Source organism: Medicago truncatula, chromosome 3, assembly GCF_003473485.1.
Source record: "Medicago truncatula cultivar Jemalong A17 chromosome 3, MtrunA17r5.0-ANR, whole genome shotgun sequence".
Taxonomy (NCBI): domain Eukaryota; kingdom Viridiplantae; phylum Streptophyta; class Magnoliopsida; order Fabales; family Fabaceae; genus Medicago; species Medicago truncatula.
This window is the reverse complement of record NC_053044.1, coordinates 27,094,954-27,120,689: the sequence shown is the minus strand read 5'-3', so window position 1 is coordinate 27,120,689 and position 25,736 is coordinate 27,094,954. Positions and strand designations below refer to the sequence as shown.

Genomic DNA, 25,736 nt, shown 5'->3' with positions numbered 1-25,736 from the left:
AATTAAATTATATTAAACTCAACATGACTTTTTTCAAATTTAATAGATAATTGTCGATGAGTGTTGACTCATTGAGGTTGTGGATTCAGTATTCGATGTCGATGGGACGACATCTTTGATGGGAGATTTGTAAGTACCTCTGTAAATGCTCTTTGAGCTTGAGGTTTGTCCCGACCTTAGTGATTGCAGGTGAAACTCACCTAAACTTATTGTAGCCGATTTTCTATATCCTTTTTAAACCCTAAACCCTTAAATAATTTTTTAAATAATAATTGATATAGAAAATATTAAGTAATTATTTGAGTAAAATTAAACTATAATTATTTTTTTAATTTTTTTTATAAGTCAGGGATATGTGATGCATCAAGGTGAGTCTGAAATATCCCAACTACCCCCTATGCTGCCTACTCATAATATATTATTAGAAAAGGTAGTATATATATACAAGAGGGGGAGTGGGGGTGGGGGTGGCGGATGGGGTGTGGTGGGTGTGTGTTAAGCCATAACCCTAAAGAAGCAAGAAAAAATAAGAAAAATCAAAGAGGAAAAAAGCTGCTCAGCCACCTTTGGATCGAGTGTTGTAGGAATTGAATTTGTTGACTTGTTTTGTCTACTTCTTTTTCATAGAAGGCGTAGAATATAACTTCTACTATGATCATGTTAGTTTGCAAAGCCCTCCCCTACCTAAGAAGTTCATTCATGGATCTGGCGTCAAAAGAATACATTTTTATTCCTTCGAATTGAATTGGCACACTCTCCAACCTAAACTACTCAGCCCTCCCACAACCGCCTATCTCCACCACTCCAAACCCCTTTGTTGACGACACTTTTTTCTCCTTCAAAATGTAACTCTAGTTGTGGTGGTACGACGAGAGCGATGGTTCTCTGTACCACCTATTTCCAGATCCTGATAAGCTACACAGAGGGCATCATAGTTGATGGCTTTGGAGTTGTGTTCTATGGTGATTGAATTTGGACTGTTAGGCAAGAAATGACTATTAATTTGTTGTGGATTATCGCAGTAAATGGTTGGTGCATGTGATTCATCAATTACTGTGTTGCCGGTCGAATCCACTCTCTACTCGTTAATGCTTGCTGTCGTGCAGGGAGTTGATGGATCTTGAATTGTTCCTGTGTTAGCAGATGATTCATTCGCCAGCTTAAGATTTGTCATTCACTTTGTTTGATTTGGACTGTGAGGCTCGAAAGGGCTGTTTAGCTTGCTGCTATTGTTGCAGGAGTTGATGGTACATGAACCGCCTCCGTGTTTACAAAGGGTTCAATCACCGCATCGAAGACCTTAATTTTAGATTAATTCGATTTACACACTTGTGTGGTTTTAGTTAGTTTTATGTCCCCTAGTTTTTATGTATTTTTTTTCTTTCCTTTTTTTAATAATATTTATGAGCATTTGGCAAAAATTAGAGTAGGGTAGCAACTTAGTTGGGAACCGCTCTCTCTTTGATGTCATCAGTGGTTCGAGATTAATACACAAAAATATCGGTGTCAAATCTCTTATCCTCACTCATTCTACTTCAAACTTGCGATGGGAAAAGCCGAGAGAGGTTTCTTTGAGGCTGAAGGCGTGACTAATACTGCATATTGCTTCTTTGAGGTCACTTTATTGTTGTGGAGGCGGCATAGCAATACGTAAAACTCTTTACGATAGAAGATGAGGCGATTTGAAAAAATAATTAAGGGACTGCATGTTCAATTAATTAATTAAGCCTTCATTTTAAATTGTGGCACATCACAATACATAACATATTACGGTGATACTCATGAAGAAAATAAACACCAATTTTTTCACAAGCAGGCTCTATCACCAAACATTTTAATGTTTATTAAAATTAACAAACTTAAATAGTTTCTAAATCATGCATTTATAAATCTAACATCAATTCTTAATTCTAACATGAACAAATAATAACTTCTAAATACTATGAATTTACGCAATATTGATATGATATTGCTTTGCTTTTACGAATTGCCATGCATCAAAAATAAGTTCAATGCAATTATCATTAACAACATGAATCATAATGTCATGAAATGAACATACACTAATATTTTCATAAATTTATAACGTAATATGAATATGGATAGATGATAGTGTTTATCTGTTAAATATATTTCTATTGATTAAAGATTGAATTCATAACATATTCCAGCGATTATGGTACACCTACCTAAACTTAATTTTATTCTTCATCTATTTTTTAATTGTTTTCAATACACCAAACAATTCAACAAAATCCCAATAAATTTAATATGATAAAAATCAACATACACAAAAACATTTCCATGCGTGAACTACAAATAAAAACTAAACTATATTTAATTGCAGCATTTTTAATTGTTTTCGATGCACCAGACATTTTTATCAAGTATGCATGCTTATAGAAAGTCATTACCATCTTTAATGATGCAACCATTATTTAACAACAAATAAATCTTAAATCGAACTTAAAGATTGTCAGAACATGCGTTGGGGGTTTGTTGTAATAACTTGGCTAAGAAAATGATGATGAAGAACATGATGAAGTGTTCACTAAATTCGAAACCGTGTGTGGGACACGCTAACCTTTAGTTCCAATTCGCTCCCTTTAGGATACGATGAAATTCTTGACGTGATTTGGACATTCACACCAAGCATATCGATCATTGGTAGTTTACAGAATAAAATTTTGTCAATTTAACCATTGCAACTTTCCAAATATATTTTGGAAATTTCTCTCACAATTTTTTCTGAAGTAGTAATAGTTAGATTTCCTTCAACAACAAAAAAAAAGTAGTAATAGATAGATAGATAAATATGGATAGAATATTTGAAAAAAAAAAAAATCTTGAAGCTGAAAGCCCAATATCCAAAAAAAATATAAACAGAGCAAGAGACAAACAATTCCCAAGTACACAAACCCTAAAACCCAGCGTTTCAATAGCTATTCATACTGTATAAATAGAAAACCCTAATCTAATAAGCACAACTAGATTCACGAAGATAAGAGATAAGAGAAAAGGAAGTTACAAACCATTCCAATCAGAGTAAAGACGATCACTGCCAAGTTCACCGGTGAGGCTTCTAACCGCGTCCTTTGCTCATTGAAATCAAAAGATCAAAACCTAGACGTAAGAATTGATTTCAACTTTCTCTTACATGCCACTATAACGACCTATAATTCACTTTTTCATCAATTTTATCATATCGTGCTTATGTTAAATTGCAGGAATAATGGCAACTTTAGTGGAACCCGAGATCAGAAATAGGCCAAGGAGAAAGCATTGTTATACAATGTGGGAAACATTGTTTGATATTCATACAAAGTATCGTCCAATCAAGCCTATTGGCCGAGCAACATATGGCATGGTGTGCTCATCCATCAATATGGATACCAATGAGAAAGTGGCAATCAAGAAGATTAGCAATGTATTTGATGATTGTGGTGACGCACTGAGAACTTTAAGGGAGATGAAGTTGCTTAGACATGTCGGCATGAGAATGTGATTGCTCTGAAAGATGTTATGATACCGGACCAAAGAACAAGTTTTAAGGATATCTACTTGGTCTATGAATTCATGGATAAAGATCTTCATCGTATTAAGTCCTCTAAGCCACTTTCCAATGATCATTGCAAACTCTACTTAGTTCAGGTACTAATAAGTCTGTTATGATATTTTCAATTATTAATCTTACAGTGTTTTATTGACACTGCCTTGTTTCAAAGTAAATTCATCATTTTCTATCTTTAACATTAAGAGGATTGGCAAATTATTCATACACTGTGCTCTCTTTCATGCTATCATATACAATAGCATTAGCTCAGGTGGGTTTCAAGGAATTGGGAAATTCGAGTTTTGGCTTACATTCTGTAATTTGAGGGCACGATGCTCTGAGTCCGAGGAAATTAGTGTTGAATTGGTGTATACTATCATTGTTATAGATTAGTGAATTCTAGGAAAGGAGTAGTTGTATAAATGAGGCTTACTCTAATCATAAATAAACTCTTGTTTCAGTTACTTCAAGGTCTTAATTATCTTCATTCTGCAAATATTCTTCACCGGGACCTGAAGCCTGAGAATCTGCTCGTCAATGCAAATTGTGATTTGAAGATGTGTGATTTCGGGCTTGCTCGGGAAAATCAAGTTGATGGTTAGATTATGACAGAGTATGTTGTCACGCGCTGGTATTGAGCTCCAGAGCTTCTATTAGGATGTGGCAATTACGGAACCTCCATCGATATGTGGTCCGTTGGATCCATTTTTGCTGAGATGCTTGGTAGGAAGCCAATTTTCCCTGGAAAGGATTCGTTGCACCAAATGAAACTAATTATAAGTGTTCTTGGAAGCCAAGAGTCTGATCTTGAGTTAATAGTTAATCCGAAAACAAAGGCATTCATCAAATCACTTCCCTATACAAAGGGGACACACTTCTCTCAGCTACACCCACAAGCAGATCCATTAGCCATAGATTTGTTACAAAAAATGCTTGTGTTTGATCCAACAAAAAGAATTACTGCATCAGAAGTACTTCAACATCCATATATGGCTGATCTATGTGATGATCAATGGCGTAACCGTCCTCCTCAAGTTCCATTAAATCTTCACATTGATGAAAATTCGGATAACAAAATGATTAGAGAAATGATGTGGAATGAGATGCTTCATTACCATCCTGAAGCTGCTTTTGTCAATGCATAGATGTTTCTACTTCACATAGTTTGTCTCTAGGAGAAACTGCTACCTGAAGTAATAGTATTTGTCTTGCTACAAAGAAGTAATTTTTTCAATAGGTGTGCAAAAATGAATTAAACTGAATTTACTAATCATTACATAGAATTCAATTAAGATATTGTATGAATTTACTTCAAAAATGAATTTTTTCTACATAAAATTTACAATTGATCAATGTTAGCATAACCCTTAGCAAAGTGGGGCTATGGGGTTAGATATGCGTGCAAGTGTTAATGACTCAATGATTAACTACATTGATCGCCATTAATCCCTCTGGACACCAAGTTTTAAAGAGCAATATCTGCAAAAGGTTTGCCCGTCATCAATCGTAAATTATGAAAGCATAAGAGTTCCACTCTATGCTGTAAATTATAAAAACATAAGTACAGATGATAAGGATCCCTTTCCTTCAATTTCTTTCATCATTTAAATTCTCAACCTAATAAAATAAATGAATGAGTAACATCCCCATGTTACCGTTGATTAATAATTGAATCATATGCATGTTAAACCTAATGTTCTTGAAGAGTTTACTCACAACTTTGTCAACTACAGCTTGATTTTTAGAAGCTTTCTGGTTTGTCATCAATTACATGATGGTCATTTTTATATTTCTAGAAGTTAAAATGTATCAGTTTGATTTGGTAGTGAAAATAACTGATTTCATTAAGGATTAAATGAAAAACTGAAAAGATTACGTGCTAATTCAACGTTATATATACAAAGTGAATCACAACTAACTGAATTAGTGTCATACAACAAAATCTAACTCTAACCAAAAGCCTTCTAGGCAAACTAATCATAATTAAATATTTCACTGCAAATAATAAAGTTTGCGATTGATACTTTACCAAGTGAATCAGCAAAGCTACTGTTCTGATGACTTAACCTGCCCTAATGAAGCCGAGAAGAGAAAAAATAGAGGGAAACAAAAAGATACTGCTGATGTAAAATATCAAAATAGTCAGAAAATAACAACTTGTAGAACAACAAAAACTGACGAAATATCAAAGTTTAACTAATTAAAACTTTCAAACTTTCATAACTAGAAAATTAGAACTTATAAACGCAACTAAACGAAATATTAAGTGTAACTAGCCCTTTCTCATACCACCAATTACATGCACTAGGTTGTAGTTTGCTAGGGCAACTGCAAAAACAGCATCAAATCCATCACCAATGAGCCCAAGGTCGCGGAAGACATTTGGATCTGGTCCAAGAGCACCATCCAATCCACGTGCATACCACATGTGCTTAAAATGATCATTCGCCATCTCAAACTCATCTAGATATGCTCCACCACCACCATTAACCATGGCAGGAACTTGCAGATTTCCAGCAACTTGTTGCTGCTGATGTTGAGGAGGCAAAACAGCTAAAATTGCTAGAGCAAGAACAGGTTCAATTTGAATAATAATATTTGCCATAATATGCATCAGACCTTTGCCTTGACCACCGCCGTGTTGATTTTCTCCACCACCATTAACTATGGCAGGATCTTGTTGCTGATTATGCTGAATCCATGGAGGCAAAACAGCTAAAATTGCTTGAGCGAGAACAGGTGCATTTTTGAATGATAGCATTTGCAATATTATGCTGCAGACCTTGGCCTTGACCACCGCCATGTTGATTTGCTCCACCGCCATTAACCATGGTAGGTTCTTGTTGTTGATTTTGCTGATTCAGTGGAGGCAAAACAGCTAAAAATGCTTGAGCAAGAACAGGTGCATTTTGAATAAAATCATTTGTTTATTTATGTTAAAATAGATTGAAGTGTAGTCCATATTTGTTTATTTATGTTAAAATCATTTAAAAGCATTTAAAATCATTTTGAATAAAAGCATTATAAAAATATTTATTTATGTTAAAAATAGATTAAAGTGTAGTCCATATTTAATTATTAAGGGAGAGGATTGTAATTCATGCATCTTATAAAGGAGGGAAGTATTAATTTTATTTTTCAAGGGAGGGGAGTGTATATTTTAACATAAGAGGGGAGAGGAGTATAACTCAAGCATCTTTGAAGGGAGGGGAGTGTAATTTACTCTATAATTAAATATCTCACTGCAAATAATAAAGTTTGCAATTGATACTTTACTAAGTCAATCAGCAAAGCTACTGTTCTGATGACTTAACATGCCCTAACGAAGCGAGAAGAGAAAAAATAGAGGGAAACAAAAAGATACTGCTAATGGAAAATTTCAAAATAGTCAGAAAATTACAACTTGTAGACGAAATATCAAAGTTTAACTAATTATTAAAACTTTCATAACTAGAAAACTAGAACTTATAAATGCAACTAAAAGGAATATAAGTTTAACTATCCCTTTTTAGAGCAACTGCAAAAACCGCATCAAATCCATCACCAATTAGCCCAAAGTCGTGGAAGACATCTGAATCTGGTCCAGGAGCACCATTCAATCCAAGTGCAAACCACATGTTCTTAAATTCTCGCCATCACAAACCCATGTTGATTTGCTACACCACCATTAACCATGGAAGGATCTTGTTGCTGATTTTTCTGATTTTGTGTAGCATAAAAAGCTAAAAATGCTTGAGCAAAAACAGGTGCATTTTGAATGATAACATTTGCAATAATATGCTCCAGACCCTGGCCTTGACCACCGCCATGTTGATTTGCTCCACCACCATTAACCATGGCATGAACTTGTTGCAGATTATGCTGATACTGTGGAGGCAAAACAGCTGAAATTGCTTGAGCAAGAACAGGTGCATTTTTAATGAAAACATTTGCAATATTATTCTCCAGACCTTGGCCTTGACTACCGCAATGTTGATTTGCTCCACCGCCATTAACCATGGCAGGATCTTGTTGCTGATTATGTGGAGGCAAAACAGCTAAAATTTCTTGAGCCAGAACAGGTACATATTGAATCATAGCATTTGTAATAATATGCTCCAGACCCTGGCCATGACCACCACCATGAAAAAGTTCCTAAATAGACAAAAAAAAAGTAAGAATAGAAAGAAAGAAAAAATCCAATGGGAATCTATTGCCTCCAAATAATTAAATAACATCAAAACTTACCAATTGTTGAGCTCGAGGTTGAGGTTGTTGAACATGTGCTTGAGCAGCAGCAGCCGCATCCATTGTGCGCTACCAAAAAATAAAAATAAAAATTTATTAAATGTTTAAAAATGACTTATTTCCTCTTCCTTATACCTGAAAGCACTCTCTCACAACTACCTATCCAAACTCTAAACAAGAAAATTTTATCAATCCTATACTATATATTGAAAATGCAAATTATTAACATCAATCAAAAAATAATAATAATAATAACAATTATACAAACATTCCAATTCAATTTTGTCAACATGATCCAATAATAATAGCACAAATAGGCATAATGATAGTATTTGCGAAAAATACAACCAATGCAATACTATGTTTAATCAAGTCTAATGAAGCAAATTAATAATAACACAACGAACATAAAATACTTATTTTTTTTTTTCATTGTTGTACGAGGATTCAAGTCCATAAACACATGAATATTATACAATTAGCACAAAATAGCAAGAAGCAACATAATGAAACATAATCAATAGTCCACTATTCAATCAGTAGCAGCACGAATAGAAGCACCAACATGACCGGATGCCGAATTGGAGGCTTGGAAAGCAGAACCTCGGTTAAAACAATCTAGAGCTATACTGAAAATTGACTCAAGTCCATGTCGTTGATCCTTCGCTCTCTTAGACGAGGTTAACATAAAGAATCAGCTCTTTTGAGATTTCAGATTGAATCTTCTGATCCACTGTAGCTTTTGGTGATGATATAGCTTCTGATGAAATCTTGCTTCTGATGAACTTTGCTTCTGATGATGTCATCACTTCAGAGACACTTGAAACTTCAGAAGCACTTCATAGCTTCAGACGCAGTTTTCTTCAGATGCTTTTAGATTCCTTTGCTCTCTATTGTTCTTCCAAGACCTATTGAAATTGATTAACTTTGCCTATGGTCCTGTACACTTGAACAAATATTAGCAATAACCAATTGACAATTTTTAATACCTTGTTATCATCAAAACTCATTAAGGTTTATTGTAAAACACATTTTGTTCCAACAAATTCGACATTACATTAACAATACATTTAACTAATAAAAATAACTTATGCTTTCATAAATATATTGTGTGTTGTTAGGGTGAGTTGATAAAATGGCAAACCATATATAATTTTTCGTCAGATAACTTGCTGGCAAATTGATCTTAAATGTATCAAAATTACAAATACGTATCTTTTTTTGTCCTCAATTTTTTTTTTCGTTTGTCAATTTAGCTCATAAAATTACTAAAGAAAGGGGAAGTTAGGATGTGTTCGCAATTTCGATACATATAAGGATTGTAGCGACAACAACTTACTCATTCAAGGACCAAAATGACTCTTTGCCCATTGATAAAAATGTAATTTTTGAAATATTTTAAGAAACAAGTTTACCCGAAAAGGTAAGTTTAATAAAGAGACAAGTTTCTCATCCTACAACACTATTGACAAGTGAAGATATATATTGTTGGTGGTATTCTAGAGGTGGTATGTTATAAATTATACTGTTGCAGGATCTTGAGCGAAAACGTGACTTTTTATACTATACTTCCACTGGTGGATGAACATTGAATAAAAACTGATTTTGTTGAATTCACCACATACTGCTTACTTTCAACTTAGCATTACAAAGCCTTTATATAGGCTAGAAGGAAACTGATAGAGAATACAAATAGGTTGATAACAAACCTACCATAAACCTAAATAAAGACAATCATTATGATGATGGTTACAATTCTATCATAATGTTTCCTAAAGATAGTGGTGGTTACAATTCTATCATAATGCTTCCTAAAGATAGTGGCGGTTACAACACATTAATTTTAACACTCCCCCTTAATGTGTTGCTCTTTAACTCCCATTGCTTCTCTAAGTTGCTGAAATCTTCCTCTTGGTAGTGCTTTAGTAAAAATGTCTGCAAGCTGCTCTTGTGAATTGCAGAACACTAACTGCACATCGCCATCTTCGATCACACTTCGAATGAAGTGGTGCTTTATATTAATATGTCTTGTTCGACTGTGGAAAACTGGATTCTTCGCCATGGCTATTGCTGATTTATTGTCACAGTGAAGCAGCAGACTTTCTTCTTGCTTTTCTCCGATATCTTCAAGTATTCTTCTCAACCACAATGATTGTTGTGTAGCCAAACCAGCTGCCAAATATTCTGCTTCAGCTGAAGATTGCGCTACAGTGTCTTGTTTCTTTGAACACCAAGAAATTACTCCTGAACCCAGACTGAACACATAACCAGAAGTGCTTTTCATGTCATCAACACTTCCAGCCCAATCACTGTCACAGTAGCCTTTAACTTCGAGTTTAGAATTCTTTTGAAACCTGATTCCATGCTCCATGGTTCCCATGATATACCTTAGAACTCCTTTTGCTGCTCCAAGGTGTAAGTGACTCGGTTTACTCATAAACCTTGAGAGTAAACTAGCAGCAAACATTAAATCGGGTCGTGTAGCTGTTAGATAAAACAAACTTCCAACCAAACTTCTATACATGCTTGCATCTACTAATCTTCCACCATCTTCCTTCTTTAATTTTCCATTCACCACTAAAGGAATATCAGCAGGTTTACAGCCATTCATGCCAAACTTTTTCAAGATATTTTCAGCATATCTCTTTTGACAAATAAAAACTCCATATTCATCTTGGTACACCTCAATACCAAGAAAATGATGCAGCAAGCCAAGATCACTCATCTCATATTTTTCATCATTTCTATTTTAAAATTTTCAACCATTTTCTTGTTGTTACCTGTATACACCAAATCATCAACATAAAGGGCAACAAGAAGGATATCATCTTTACCTTGACGCTTCACATACAAAGTATGCTCACTTTGACTTCTTTCAAATCCTTGTTGAATGAAGTAGCTGTCAATTTCACTATACCATGCTCTCGGGGCTTGTTTCAACCCATAGAGAGCTTTCTTCAACTTGTAAACTTTTTCTTCTTGGCCTTTAGTCACAAAGCCTTGAGGTTGTTGCAAATATACCTCTTCTTTTAGTTCTCCATTCAGGAAAGCTGACTTCACATCAAGTTGGTACAGGTTCCACTCTTTCTGAGCTGCTAATGCAATAACTGTTCGTACAGTATCCAATCTAGCAACTGGGGCAAAAGTTTCACTATAGTCAATTCCAGGCTGTTGTGCATAACCTTTTACTACCAATCTAGCCTTGGCTCTTTGAATTGACCCATCTGGATTATGCTTCAATTTGTACACCCATTTTACTCCAATAGCTTCTTTGTCATTTGGCCTTTCAACTAGCTGCCACGTTTTGTTTTTCTCAATAGCATTTATTTCTTCTTGCATCGCATTCCTCCAAGCATCTTCTTTGATTGCTTCATCAAAATTTTCTAGTTCCACAACACAATAGTTGCATCTTGTATAAATATCACTCAAATCCTTCAATTTTATTGGAGTTGAGCTGGGAGTTGATGAACTTGAATCTGGTGAACTTGGAGAGGATGAGGAACTTGGTGTACATGGGGTTGGTTGCTCATTCTCAGCTGCTGAATTTTGTTGTTGTAATATGATTGCAGGGACTGTTTTCTCCTTCATTTTGTCTTCTTCCCAATTCCAAGAAGCATTCTCATCAAATACAACATCGCGGCTAATGATCAACTTGTTTGTCTTCAAGTTGTAAAGTCTATAGCCCTTTGACATGGAACTATAGCCAATAAAGACACATTTTTCACTTGTTTCTTCCAGCTTTGTTCTCTTTTGTTTCGGAATTTGAGCATAGCAAACACATCCAAAAATTTTAAGATGGTTCACCGACGGTGTTCTTCCACTCCAGGCTTCAAATGGAGTCTTTTTCCACACGGCCTTTGTTGGACACCTGTTCATCAAATACACAGCAGTGTTAACGGCCTCGGGCCAAAAGGTTTTTGGCAGACCTTTCTCAAGTAGCATAGACTTCGCCATCTCCATCACGGTTTGGTTCTTTCTTTCAGATACACCATTTTGCTGAGTTGTATATCCAACAGTGAGTTGTCTTTCAACACTTTCATCTTCACAAAATTTGTGAAATTCATTTGAGGTGTACTCCTTCCCTTGATCACTTCTCAGCATCTTTATAAATCTGCCACTTTGTTTTTCAACTAATGCTTTAAATTTCTTAAAGATTACAAATGCTTCAGATTTTTGTCTCATGAAATATACCCAAGTCATGCGGGTAAAGTCGTCAATAAACAAGATAAAGTACCTGTTTTTGCCATGGGACAAAGTATTCATAGGACCACACACATCTGTGTGTACAAGTTCCAACACTTGTTTAGCTCTCCATGCACCTTCCTTTGGAAATGGTTTCCGGTGGTGTTTGCCAAACACACAACCTTCACACACACCAGATTTTTCTTCGATTCTTGGCAGCCCATACACCATCTTTTTCTGATAGAGTAACTTGAGGCTTTCGTAATTCAAATGCCCAAGTCTCCTGTGCCATAAACACGAGTCATTCTCTTCTCTGGCCATCATGCTTACATTTTTCTCATAGTCAAAAGATAGTGGAAAGCTCCTGTTGCTAGTCATCTTCACAATGGCAACACTTCTTCTTTCTGAGTCAAAAATTCTGCACTCTCTATTTTCAAAGTTTAGAGAATAGCCGTGCTCCAGAAGTTGTCCAACGCTCAGCAAATTTTCGTCTAATTCCGGGACATAGAGCGTGTCATGTATGACTCTGCTTCCTTGCTTCGTGGTGACTCCAATGCTTCCTTTCCCTTTCACTTCGACATGTTCTCCATTTCCCAATTTAACTTTTGAGCCACATGAAGAATCAATGTTTATAAATGCTCCCTTCTGTCCGGTCATATGGTTGCTACAGCCGCTGTCCAAATACCATACATTTTTTTCTTCTTCATGCAATGCTTTTTGACAAGCATAAAACAAATTTCCTTCATCAGATTCTCCTTCTGCGTACGAAGCATGTTGTTGCTTTCCAAGACGACAGTCCTTTTGAAGGTGCCCGAATCTCTTGCAATTGTGGCATTGCGGTTTGCCTTTGTACCAACAGTCCTTCTCGTCATGAGTGCCACTGTTACAAATTTTGCACCATTTGTTTGATGCTTCATTCCATCTTCCGCCATTTGCGCTTCTTCCAGATCTGCCACGTGAGTTTCGACCTCTGCCTCTGCCTCTTCCAAATCTGCCACCTCTAGAAGACTCACCTCTAGTTTGTATTTGGGGCTTATTTTCACCATTGTTGGGCTGAATGTTGAGTTTCGATTGAAAGGCACTCTCAATTGATTTTTCAGAATGTCGTAACATCCTTTGCTCGTAGGATCTCAAAGACCCCATCAACCCTTGAATAGTCAAGGTTGATAGATCCTTGGTTTCTTCTATCACACCCACCATTGGGTCAAATCTTGCTGTCAAACTGATCAGAATTTTGTCAACAATTCTGCGATCTTCTATCGTATCACCATGCGACTTCATCTGATTCACCAACTCGGAGAGTCTGTTGAAGTATTCGTTCAGGTTCTCGTTCTCCTTCATCCTTTCATTTTCATAATCTCTCTTAAGAGATTGAAGCTTCACCGTTCTCACCTTTGAATCTCCTTCGAACTCTTGTTGTAGGATACTCCAGGCTTCTTTCGATGTTTTAGCTCTCATAATCCTTGGGAAGATGGATAGAGAGACTCCTCTTTGAATCATCCCGAGAACTCCAGCATCTGTGATCTTCTTCTTCTTCAACTCTTCAGGTTGTTTGCTTGATTCTTCAGCCTTTTCTTTTGATATTTCAGCCTCTGTTGGTGCCGGTTCTTCATACCCGTTTTTGACATACTCTAGAACATCCAAAGATGTGAATAGAGTCTCCATTTTAACAGCCCAAAAATCATAGTTCACTCCTTCAAATAGAGGAACTTTGACATTGCTGTAAGTTGCGGAAGGGTTGTTTGTGGAAGCCATAACTTTTGTTGTTTTTGCTACAGCTGCAAGGATCTGCAGCTCTGATACCACTCTGTTGGTGGTATTCTAGAGGTGGTATGTTATAAATTATACTGTTGCAGGATCTTGAGCGAAAACGTGACTTTTTATACTATACTTCCACTGGTGGATGAACATTGAATAAAAACTGATTTTGTTGAATTCACCACATACTGCTTACTTTCAACTTAGCATTACAAAGCCTTTATATAGGCTAGAAGGAAACTGATAGAGAATACAAATAGGTTGATAACAAACCTACCATAAACCTAAATAAAGACAATCATTATGATGATGGTTACAATTCTATCATAATGTTTCCTAAAGATAGTGGTGGTTACAATTCTATCATAATGCTTCCTAAAGATAGTGGCGGTTACAACACATTAATTTTAACATATATGCATTGAATTTTCTTATATTGTGATTGTGTTGATGCTATTTTGCAGGAAAAATGGCAACTTTAGTGGAACCTCATAAGAGAATTAAGCCAAAGGTAAAGCATAATTATACAATGTGGAAAACATGATTGATATGAAGTATAGTCTAATCGAGCAGATTTGCCGAGGGTTGTATGTTGTGGTGTGCTCAGCCATCAGTAAGGAGACCAATGAGAAAGTCGCAATGAAGAAGATTAGCAATGTATTTGATAATTTGATTGATGCACTAAGAACTTTATGGGAGATGAAGCTTCTTAGACATGTTCGGCACGAGAATGTGATCACTTTGAAAGATGTTATGATACTAGATCAAAAAACAACATGTTTTAAGGATGTCTACTTGGTCTATGAACTAATGGATACTAATATTCGTCATATTATGAAGTCCTCTCAGCGAATTTCCAATGATCATTGCCAATATTTCTTGGCTCTGGTAGTAAATATTCGCATATGATATTTTCGATTGTATCTCTTGGCTCCTCTTAATCATCCCTTGTGGTGTTGTTTTTATTGACATTGCCATGTTTTGAAGTAAATTCATCATACAACTTTAGTGAACTAAGTACTAACTATAAACTCCCCTCTTATATGCATTCTTATACATTTGTAGTTTGAATTCCCGCTGCTCTGAGTAAAAGTATTTGGTGTTGAAAGAGTAATTGAGTATACACTGTCATTGTTATAGAATGTATGAACTAGAGATCATGAAAATCAACGGCCCAAGTTGAGAAATTACCTTGAACTTAACATTGATTATTGATACCAATAAGGAAGTTCTTGTGAAAAGATTCAAAAGAACCCATCATGAACTATAGTTTTCTAGTCTGCGTTTTTTTAAAAATGATTTTGAGTATACTGTTGATCAACATTGATAATAGAAATAGTAATCTACTAGTAGAAATGAATTAACTTATTTTATGTATCTTTCTTATTGTTACTAATCATAAACTCTTATTTCGGTTACTTCAAGGTCTTAATTATCTTCGTTCTGTAAATATTCTTCACCGGGATCTAAAGCGTGAGAATCTGCTCGTCAATGCAAATTGTGATTTGAAGATATCCGACTTCGGGCTTGCTCGGACAAATCAAGTTGATGGTGAGATTACGACAGAGCTTCTATTAGCATGTGACAAATTACGGAACTTCCATCGATGTATGGTCCGTAAGGTGCATTTTTGCTGAGATTCTTGGTAGAAAGCCAATTTTCCCTGGAAAGGATTCGTTGCACCAAATGAAACTAATTATAATTGTTCTTCGAAGCCAACATGCGTCTGATCTTGAGTTCATCGATAATCCAAAAGCCAAGGAATTCATCAAATCACCTCCCTATATACAGGGGACACACTTCTCTCAGCTATACCAACAAGCAGATCCATTAGCCATAGATTTTTTTACAAAAAAATGCTTGTGTTTGATCCAACTAAAATAATTACTGTATTAGAAGCAATGCAACATCCATATCTTGCTGATCTGTAGTTAGTTTTTTCTTTAGTGATGTCGTCGTCTTAGTATGACATTGTTTTGTCCGTCTTCTTTGGTCCATGTCTTTAAAAAAAGGTCACGTAATTTATTGCCACGTTATCAAATTGAATGATCAAAATCATGAATTTGTCAAATCTTTTGAAGTCAAGGCCAAAATTGTGCAATTTGAAATAGACAGACCAAAATTGTGATTTGGTAATAGATGGACTAAAATTGTATTTAGTCTATAGTTAATTAACAATAGATTTTAAATTTAATAAGTTAAACAAATTCAAAGAAAAAGACATATCCAAATAGATGACAAGAATATAAGTTACTTGAGTTCAGAAAGAAAAAAAGTTGGCTTATAATAACTTAATAATTTAAATAAAATGAGGATGGAACATTTATAATGTATACCATGATAAACTTAATTAGTGAAATATTTTGAAGGTGATTTGAATGGTATTTGAAGAATTCATGCGCCTCGCAAAGCTAGGCACTTGTAACGGCATATTTGCAGAGGTTGCATTTCGACAAGGCACGCATGAATTGAGCGTCACTTGTTATGTCTAGTTTGTGAAGACATGCTGCATGCTTGTCTGAGATTTATAACTTTTGAGGACACTCGTTTAATAATGCAGCAGAGCGGGCCTGGTTTATGTGCAACGAGGTTGATCATGCAATAGGGCGCATTATAATGCTATTATGGTGTATTTGGCAAAATAGGAATGATGTTGTGTGGAACAATACAAGGAAACCTCCTGCTCATATGGGTTTGCAGTCATTTTAATCTTTGGCATCAGTGGTTCGAGATTAATACACAACAATATCAACGTCAAATCTCTCAGCCTCATTCTACTTCAAGCCGACGATGGGAAAAGCCGAGAGAGGGTTGGTTTAAGTGTAACATCAACACCGGATTCTTTGAGGCTGAAGGTGTGACTTCAACTGCACGTTGCGTCAGGGATCATCATGGTCACTTTATTGTTGCGGAGGCAGCTTGACAATATGCAAAACTCTACAATCGATTCAGGCGACACGATTGGCAGCTATGAGGTTTTGATGGTGTTGTTTTTTGGTGACTCTAAAATTCTAGTGAATGATATGTCCTCATATCATCATGGCTTTTCCGAGTTTAATTTAGTTGTTTCTAACATTGTTTCTTGTATATCTTTACATTTAAACTGAGGTTAAATTTATTAGGAAATAGGAGACAAATAAATATGGCTACTCACACCCTTACAAGGGCAGCCATTTCATGGGCTAGTTACCTTTGTTTTGAGTTGGTTTCTCCTTGAATTGAGTACCTTTTGATTAATGAAATGTTTTAAGTTTCTTTTGGTCAAATATTTTTTTTAAATACCATGATACAGTTATACAAATACAAGTCTAAAGCTATTATGAATGCTTAACTACTTTTTGGGCAAATATTTTTCTTGACAAATTTACCTTTGGCAATTCAATTCTTTTCAAATTTGATATTAAGTTCAAATAATCACCATAATCATAGGGAATTCAAAAATTAAACATGAATAACTACCTATTTTTGTTGAACCTTGTTTATTAAGGTATTTTTCAAACTTAATAATATAGATATTATAAAAATAAAAATAAAAAACTTTAAAGTAAATACTCATCATAGTTTTTTTTAACAAGTCAAAATGGAATAATATATTAAACCAAAATGAGATCTTCCTTCCTCCTTAAAAAAAAAACCAAAATGAGATCTCAATGTGTACAAGGAGTGCAAGGCGAGGACTCAAAACTGACTACAACCTAAAATTATTTAACCAGTCACCAAAAAAAAAAAAAACTGGCTAGAGAAAGAAAAACAAATCACTGGATAGGAAACAAGATTTAAGCACTAAAGAGGATTTAGCCATCAATGATGGAAATCAAAAGATAATAATTTTTGTTTAGCTTTCAACCAAAATAAAAAATAGAAGTTTGACTTAATCAACAAGCTAATGTATATAGGCATTTCATTTTGTTGAAAATTACGATAGTTTCTTTCTTTCTAGAGAACCATAATACATGCTAGCCAAATCAATTGAATTGAAAACCGAGTTTTCCTATAGTCACGTGCTAAGCTACCAAAGAGAGTGAGATGATCAAGAATATGCTATCTGTCTACTAAATGGATACTTAGCCATTTCCGGATGAGAAGTCAGATAGAACCATAAAACCAACACCCTACAAAAAGATGAACCACACTTTCCTCCTTCCCACACCCGTTCGAACAAAGAATAGAATTAGACGTCGTCTACGAAGCAGATTGTCTTTCGTTGGTAAGAGAATTTGTAACAACCGCCAAGCAAACAAAGAGACCTTCAACTAAGCCGCTTTATTCCAAACAATGTCATAACTGTCAGAACTATCCACCTTCTCTAAATAAGACACTTATGGTATACGCCGGTAACTATATAGCTGTTGCCCGAATCTAAACTCCGGTCCCATTTGTCATCAACACCATCCTAGAAAAAATGTAAGCCTTCTTTTGTCATCCCTACTTTCTTTTGTATCAGGTCCTTCTTTAACAGAAAATGTTAACCAATGTCTCCGGGCACTGGTTAAGGAAGCCAAATGTATAGTAATGTTACATTGAAACTTGCGCATTAAAAGTATAAAAAGTGACATTTAATTTAAAACCTTCTCTTTTAACTTCCTTAACTAGTGCCCCGGACGCATTGGTTAAAATGACCCTATTAATAATCGTAAATAGATAGTACTCTAGTAGCTACTAGTATAGTTAGTAACACTCTATCATACAAGTTAATAATAAATATATAAGAAGTACTAATAGTTAGATTAGATAGATAAATATGGATAAAATAGTTTTTTTGATTGAAATAATATGAATAAATAGATTTTTCTTTTGAAATAATATGGATAAAATAGATTTGAAAACAAAATCTAGAATTTTTTTTTTTGAAGGAACAAAATCTAGAAGTTGAAAGCCCTACAATATCCGAAAAAAATATAAAAGAGACAACAAACCCTAAAACCCAGTGTTTCAATAACTATTCAGACTATAAAAATAGAAAACCCTAATCTATTAAGCACAACTAGATTAACGAAGATAAGAGAGAAGGAATATACAAACCATCACAGTAAGAGTAAAGACGATCACTGCCAAGTTCACCAGTAGTGAGGCTTCTAACCACGTTCTCTGCTTTCATAAATATATACACTTTTTTTGTTAGGGTTAGGGTGAGTTGATAAAAAGGATAACCACAATTTCTTATATTGTGCTGATCCTAATTTGCAGGAAAAATGGCAACTTTAGTCCACCCCGTGAACAGAAAAAGGCCAAGGAGAAAGCATTGTTATAAGATGTGGGAAACATTGTTTGATATTCATACAAAGTACCGTCCAATCAAGCCTATTGGCCGAGGAACATATGGCGTGGTGTGCTCATCCATCAATATGGATACCAACGAGAAAGTGGCAATCAAGAAGATTAGCAACGTATTTGATGATTGTGGTGATGCACTCAGAACTTTAAGGGAGATGAAGTTGCTTCGACATGTTCGGCATGAGAATGTGATTTCTCTGAAAGATGTTATGATACCAGACCAAAGAACAAGTTTTAAGGATGTCTACTTGGTCTATGAACTCATGGATAAAGACCTTCATCGTATTATCAAGTCCTCTAAGCCACTTTCCAATAATCATTGCAAACTCTTCTTAGTTCAGGTACTAATCAGTTTGTTATATGATATTTTCAATTATTTCTCTTAGATCTTATTCATATGAAGGGGCCTTGGTAGGAGTTTGAAGTACAATGCAGTAATGCACTCTTACAGTGTTTTATTGACATTGCCTTGTTTCAAAGTAAATTCATTATTTTCAAAGTAAATATTTGCTTATTTAACATATCCTTGTTTGTTACTAATCATAAACTCTTATTTCAGTTACTTCAAGGTCTTAATTATCTCCATTCTGCAAATATTCTTCACCGGGACCTGAAGCCTGAGAATCTGCTCGTCAACGCAAATTGTGATTTGAAGATATGTGATTTAGGGCTTGCTCGGGAAAATCAAGTTGATGGTGAGATTATGACAGAGTATGTTGTCACGCGTTGGTATCGAGCTCCGGAGCTTCTATTAGGTTGTGGCAATTACGGAACCTCCATCGATGTGTGGTCCGTAGGATGCCTTTTTGCTGAGATGCTTGGTAGAAAGCCAATTTTCCCCGGAAAGGACTCATTGCACCAAATGAAACTAATTATAAGTGTTCTTGGAAGCCAAAAGTCTGATCTTGATTTAATAGTTAATCCAAAAACCAAGGCATTTATCAAATCACTTCCCTATACACAGGGTACACACTTCTCTCAGCTATACCCACAAGCAGATCCATTAGCCATGGATCTATTACAAAAAATGCTTGTGTTTGATCCAACTAAAAGAATTTCTGCATCAGAAGCACTCCAACATCCATATATGGCTGATCTATGTGATGATCAATGGCGTAACCCTCATCCTCAAGTTCCAGTCAATCTTAACATTGATGAAGATTGGGATAACAAGATAATTAGGGAAATGATGTGGAATGAGATGCTTCATTACCATCATGAAGCTGCTTTTGTCAATGCATAGATGTTTCTACTTCACATAGTTTGTCTTGTCTCTAGTACTAAAGAAACTGCTGCCTGAAGTAATATTATTTGTCTTGATACAAAGAAGTGAATTTTTTTAATAGCTACCAAATTATTTATTTACATGAGATTTCTTTGCTTAATGCGTACTATTTTTAATGTGACACGCTCATAATGATAATGGTATTAAGAGAGTTAGTTGGTGTTGTCAGTTTCAGTTAGTTGTTAACTATGTTTAACAGTTTACTTAGTTTCTTAACTGTCATTCTGTTATTTTCTCTCTAGCTAGAACTTCATCCTTGGTTATATATATATATATATATATATATATATATATATATATATATATATATATATATATATATGATGATGATGATGAAGTTCCTTTCTGTAATGATTACACAATTTTACAATAATGAAAAGTTTATTTTTCTCTCTAAAGTTTTAACTCCAATTTGGCATCAGAAGTAATTTTCCGATTTCATTTGCTTCCGCTTTCTTCATTCATCCTCATGATCCTTACTACCTCCATTCCTCTGATCATCCCGGTGTTGTTCTAGTTTCACAACCTTTAACCAGTGATAATTTCAATTCATGACGTCGTGCTATGTTGATGGCTCTTGACAGCAAGAACAAGACTGGATTTGTTGATGGTTTGCTCCCAAAACCAGAGGTAAATCACCCTCAATTTCGTTCTTGGATGCGTAACAATAGCAAGGTTTCTTCTTGGCTACTGAACTCTGTTTCCAAAGAAATTTCAGCGAGCATAATCTATGCTGCAAACGCTGCTGAGATTTGGAAAGAGCTTCATGATCGGTTGCAACAGAAGAATGGTCCCCGTGTGTTCCAATTGAAGAAGAATCTTCTAAATTGTACTCAAGGTTCCTCCACTGTCAGTTCCTACTTCACTCAGTTCAAGTATCTATGGGAAGAATTAGGCGAATTTCGTCCAATTCATAACTGCATATTTGTGGAGGTGTACAACCTATCATTGATCATCTTCAAAGTGAGTACATTCTTACTTTTCTTACGGGGCTTAATGAATCTTTTAATCAAGTTCGTGGCCAAATCTTGTTGATGGACCCTCTACCAACAACCAATGTTGTTCTATCAATGGTTTCTCTGAATCCCCATTGCTTGTGCAGTACAAGGAAATTTTAAGAACTTCAAGAAAGATCGACCTACTTGTGCTCATTGTGGTGGTAGTGGACACACAGAAAAGTGCTTTAAACTGCATGGTTACCCTCCTGGATATAAGAAACCACAAAGTTCAAAATCATTCAATCAAGCTAACAATGTCCATGATATTGGGACTACCTTTGGAGATTCTACTTCTGATATATCAGCCATGACACCACAACACTGTCAGCAATTAATACAGTTCTTGCAAGCCCAAATGTCCAAAGCTGCGGTTTCTGAAGCTGGCCCTTCTCACAAATGTACTATTTGTCCTCTTGCAAAATTCAAAAGACTTCCTTTATGTTCTAAGAACAACTTTTCTCCTTATTCTTTTGATCTAATTCATTGTGATATATGGGGTCCTTATGGAAAATCTACATATAATGGTAAACATATTTTTTACTATTGTCAATGATTTCAGTCATTTTACTTGGATTTTATTTGCTGGCTAACAAACCTGATGCTCCTATTAAGATACAACAGTTTTTTATCTTGTGAAGACTCAATTTGGAAAGGTTATTAAGGCTATACATACTAACAATGCAAAAGAATTTGCTAGAACTCAATTCTTACATGATAAAGGCACCATCCATCAATATTCTTATCCTTACACACCTGAACAGAATTCAGTTGTTGAATGAAAAACATCAACATTTTTTAAATGTTGCAAGATCTTTAATGTTTCATGCCAAGGTACCTATTGAATTTTGGGGAGATTGTATAGGTACTTCAACATTCAATATTAATAGGACTCCTTGTGTTTTATTGAAGGGTAAATCACCTTATGAGCTTCTATATGATAAACTTCATGTCTATTCCAAGTTTAGAGTTTTTGGATGTCGTTGTTGCATTTCCTCTATACCTCAACATAGAAATATATTCACCCCTAGAGCTGTTGTGTTTTCCTGGGCTACCCTGCTGATTATAAAGGTTTTAAAGTCTATGATTTAATCACTAAAACTTTTCATGTGTCTAGAGATATTGTGTTTCATGAAGATAGTTTTCCTTTTCATTCCATATCTCAAAACAATAATTATATTGACTCATTCTCACAGTTAGTCCTACCACTCCCTCTCAATGATTGTTGTTTTTGAATTTCCAAACTGTTGTATTTGGATTTCCAAATTCTATTATCTACCGAAGTTGTTACTAGGTTGAGTCACGACCAGGTCGCTCTCTTTAAGACGTTTCGTGGCACTGCCCAAAATTGTGCAAGGCAGACTATCAACCACGCCGCCTCCAGGATAAAACAAGCCCAGCTGCAACTGTGCGGTTAACTAATGCACTGTAGAAAACCGTTCGAGAATTACACCCTCAAATATGGTACTAAGACCACTCTTTAATACTGAAACCACTTTAATATGGTATTGTTACCACTCTGTTAAGGTGCTGAGACCACTCAAATATGGTGTTCATACCATTCTAACTTTAAGTTCTCCAAACTATCAATATGGTACTACGATCACTCAAATATGGTGATACCACCATTTCTCCTCAAATAAAAAATATTGAAATACTTTTTATATATACCGTTTAGATCATTCTTAATTCCGACGGGACATTGTTCTTCCAAATAGGGACTATGATCTTAAAAGTATTCTTTATTCTGAAGGGACATTTATCGAAGGGACTATGTTTTTAAGACCATTCTTAATTCCGAAGGGACATTAAACCAAAAAGCGACTATGGTCTTAAGAACACTCTTAAATCCGAAGGGACAGAAAAAGGAGATGAAGAGAAGAAAGACTCGTCAACACAAGTCAAGAAAGGGAGAAGAGAGAAAGAGTTCCCGACAACTCAATGAAACTCTTTGGTGTGTTTTTTTGAACTGAGTGGAGTCCTCTATTTATATAGAGATTCTGTAACTGTTTTAGCAAAAATTGCGACAACAGTTACTCTAGTGGATAAGATTAAAATGGAGTTTATCCATTAATCAGTTCAACAACACTTATGGATAGAATCAAAAGAAACAAATCCACAAAAGTGGAGGAACCAAACTATTGGATTTGAATGAAGAAAATATAATAATAATTAAATTATTATTCTTATCACAACCACCATAAGCTAAATTTATGGAAAGTGATATTCTCTAATAAAATAATAATTACTATTATTTTTATCACTATCAAGTATTTAAAATTAAATACCACAATTTAAACACTACTAATGTGTGTGTTCTATTTTATATGGGAGCTCCACACTCTATTTTTTCAATTCACACAACATTAGATCAAAGTATAATTACTTGGTGTTTAATCTTTCAATTTTTCATCCAACATCACATCAATGTTCCAACAATCCCCCACTTGAATTTAAAAAATGGTTTCAATAATAACGTCAAAACGTTTCTATAAGGTTGCTAATAAACAAAGGTGTCGCCTACAACTTGAACCTTTGCATAGCGGATAATATTCCGATTTAACAAGAGTTGCTTACAGCATTGAACTCTATCTCAGACATAGAACCCACACACAAACCTTTTCCTAAGGTGTATTCTAAAAGCTCGTGCGTTTTATGGCCCTGCACGTCTATCCCAGTTTTAACGAACGTTCTAGGTATTCTGCCCCGAATACCATAGGAATCGGCCTAAGTTCCACATTCGCATAGGTGAGTCTATCAAGAGTACTCCTGTAGCTAGGTACTCCACTCCACATAGAGTATAGATCTCATTAAGAGTTTCTATTATCTCATCCTTCTGTCACTGCAGGAATCATGCTTTCTTACTTTTCTCATAGCATGTTCTATCACTCATGACTTGTTATTACCCATTGAACCTATTTCTTGGGATCTCCAATCATGTAGGTCGGGTTACCATCACTTGTGACCTTTGGGCATTAGTCCCATCCTATTGGATGTGTTTAGGACTTTCTTTCTAGTAATTCCTTTCGTCAAAGGATTGACTAATGCTTTATTAGTACGTGCACGATATACTTTAACCATTCCTTTTAGAGCTCTCTAATCATTCTGTGTTCGTGCCTTAATTATCATCTCTCACCATTGTGGCAACGATTCTCAATTTTGTAATAGCTGCAGACTATCACAAAAAATTAACACTTCGGACAACGGTTTCACCCATTGAGGGTTCTTAGCTAGCAAGCATCTTATCAACTTGCTTCTTCACTAGTTTTGTCTAGTGTTCTCATCTCAGATTCATTCCATAATATTATTTGTTTCAACAAATAACTCCTCCAGTGATGCTCAATGGGCAGTCACTGGTCGCTTTGAAACTCATCTGACGGATGTTCAATTTTTTTTTTTATCTTGTACCACTCATGTACAATATGATACTTCTCATTTGTATCTTGTACCATTCAAGTACAATAAGATACTTCTCATAATGTAATCATAGAGTCATAATCTTCTTAAGGCACCTCATGACTCTTTAAGTAGTATGACAATGCTTCTCATCTGTCTACTAGTAAACTTGAACAAAAGTCTCACGACGTGGCCAACGTCGAGTCTAATACATTCAATGGCATGTCTAAAGACTGCCAATGATGCTCACACTCAAGTGTTCTTGAAAAGTTTTACACTTGCAAGTTTACAGTCAAAGAATTACATTTTCTTAAGATATTCTCAACTTTGTGAGATTCATCAGAAAAGTTCTCTTTTCTGATCTAGTAATCTTGAAACCAAGAATTACTTCAACTTTGTCTAGGTCTTTCTTATCAATGTTATAGATAAACAATGATTTCATATAATTCATAACATGAATCTTTAAACCAAATATGAGCAAGTCGTCTTCATAGAGACATATGATCGTGAAAATATTATTTGTCACTTTCATTCACTTTATACTCATTCGATAGAATTAGAATGTCGAATTTTTCATGTCATTCCTTAAGAGTTTATTTTAGACCTCACAAAGAATTATCTAACTTACAGAACTTGTTTTCTAGTCCATGAATCACAAAACCTTCCGGTTGTTTAATATAGACTTCTTCTTCTAGTTCACCATAAAGAAGGAAACTTTCACATCCATTTGGAGTACTATCGAGTTATGAACGGCGGCTAAAGGGACTAGTACTCTTATGGATATGATTCTAGTGACTGGTGAATAAGTGTCGAAGAAGACTATATTTTTCTCTGTCTAAAACCTTTGACTACAAGGAGAGCCTTGTATTCATCAACCGTACCATCAAGTTTTAGTTCTTTTTCCTAAAATCCAAATACAACCGGTAGTTTGCAACTATGAGACAAGTCAACCAAGTGTCTTGTTTTTGTTAGACTCTAGAAAATCCATTTCATCGTTTATTGCTTCTTGCCATAATTCAGCATCCAATAAGGATATAGCTTCTTTAAGGCTTAATGGATATTCTTC

At 35.2% G+C, this 25,736-nt stretch overlaps 1 protein-coding gene and 2 pseudogenes across 1 annotated transcript; all 3 read left to right on the top strand.

Moving 5' to 3' along the window:
* The first annotated feature begins 3,232 nt into the window (after window positions 1–3,232).
* LOC11439599 (mitogen-activated protein kinase 7-like) lies at window positions 3,233–4,698 on the top strand (annotated as a pseudogene).
* A 9,491-nt stretch (window positions 4,699–14,189) lies between these two features.
* Window positions 14,190–15,651, top strand: LOC11442730 (mitogen-activated protein kinase 7-like; annotated as a pseudogene).
* A 3,261-nt stretch (window positions 15,652–18,912) lies between these two features.
* On the top strand, window positions 18,913–20,237 carry LOC11441112 (mitogen-activated protein kinase 7). The gene is made up of 2 exons (XM_003600311.1): window positions 18,913–19,335; window positions 19,554–20,237. The coding sequence occupies exons 1-2, from the start codon at window positions 18,913–18,915 to the stop codon at window positions 20,235–20,237; spliced, it is 1,107 nt and encodes a 368-aa protein (XP_003600359.1).
* Window positions 20,238–25,736: the final 5,499 nt, after the last annotated feature.

Coding starts and splice junctions, on each gene's coding strand:
- LOC11441112 (XM_003600311.1), top strand. CDS start 18,913: ATGGCAACTTTAGTCCACCCCGTGAACAGAAAAAGGCCAAGGAGAAAG. Junction 19,336..19,553: donor GCAAACTCTTCTTAGTTCAG/GTACTAATCAGT, acceptor CTCTTATTTCAG/TTACTTCAAGGTCTTAATTA.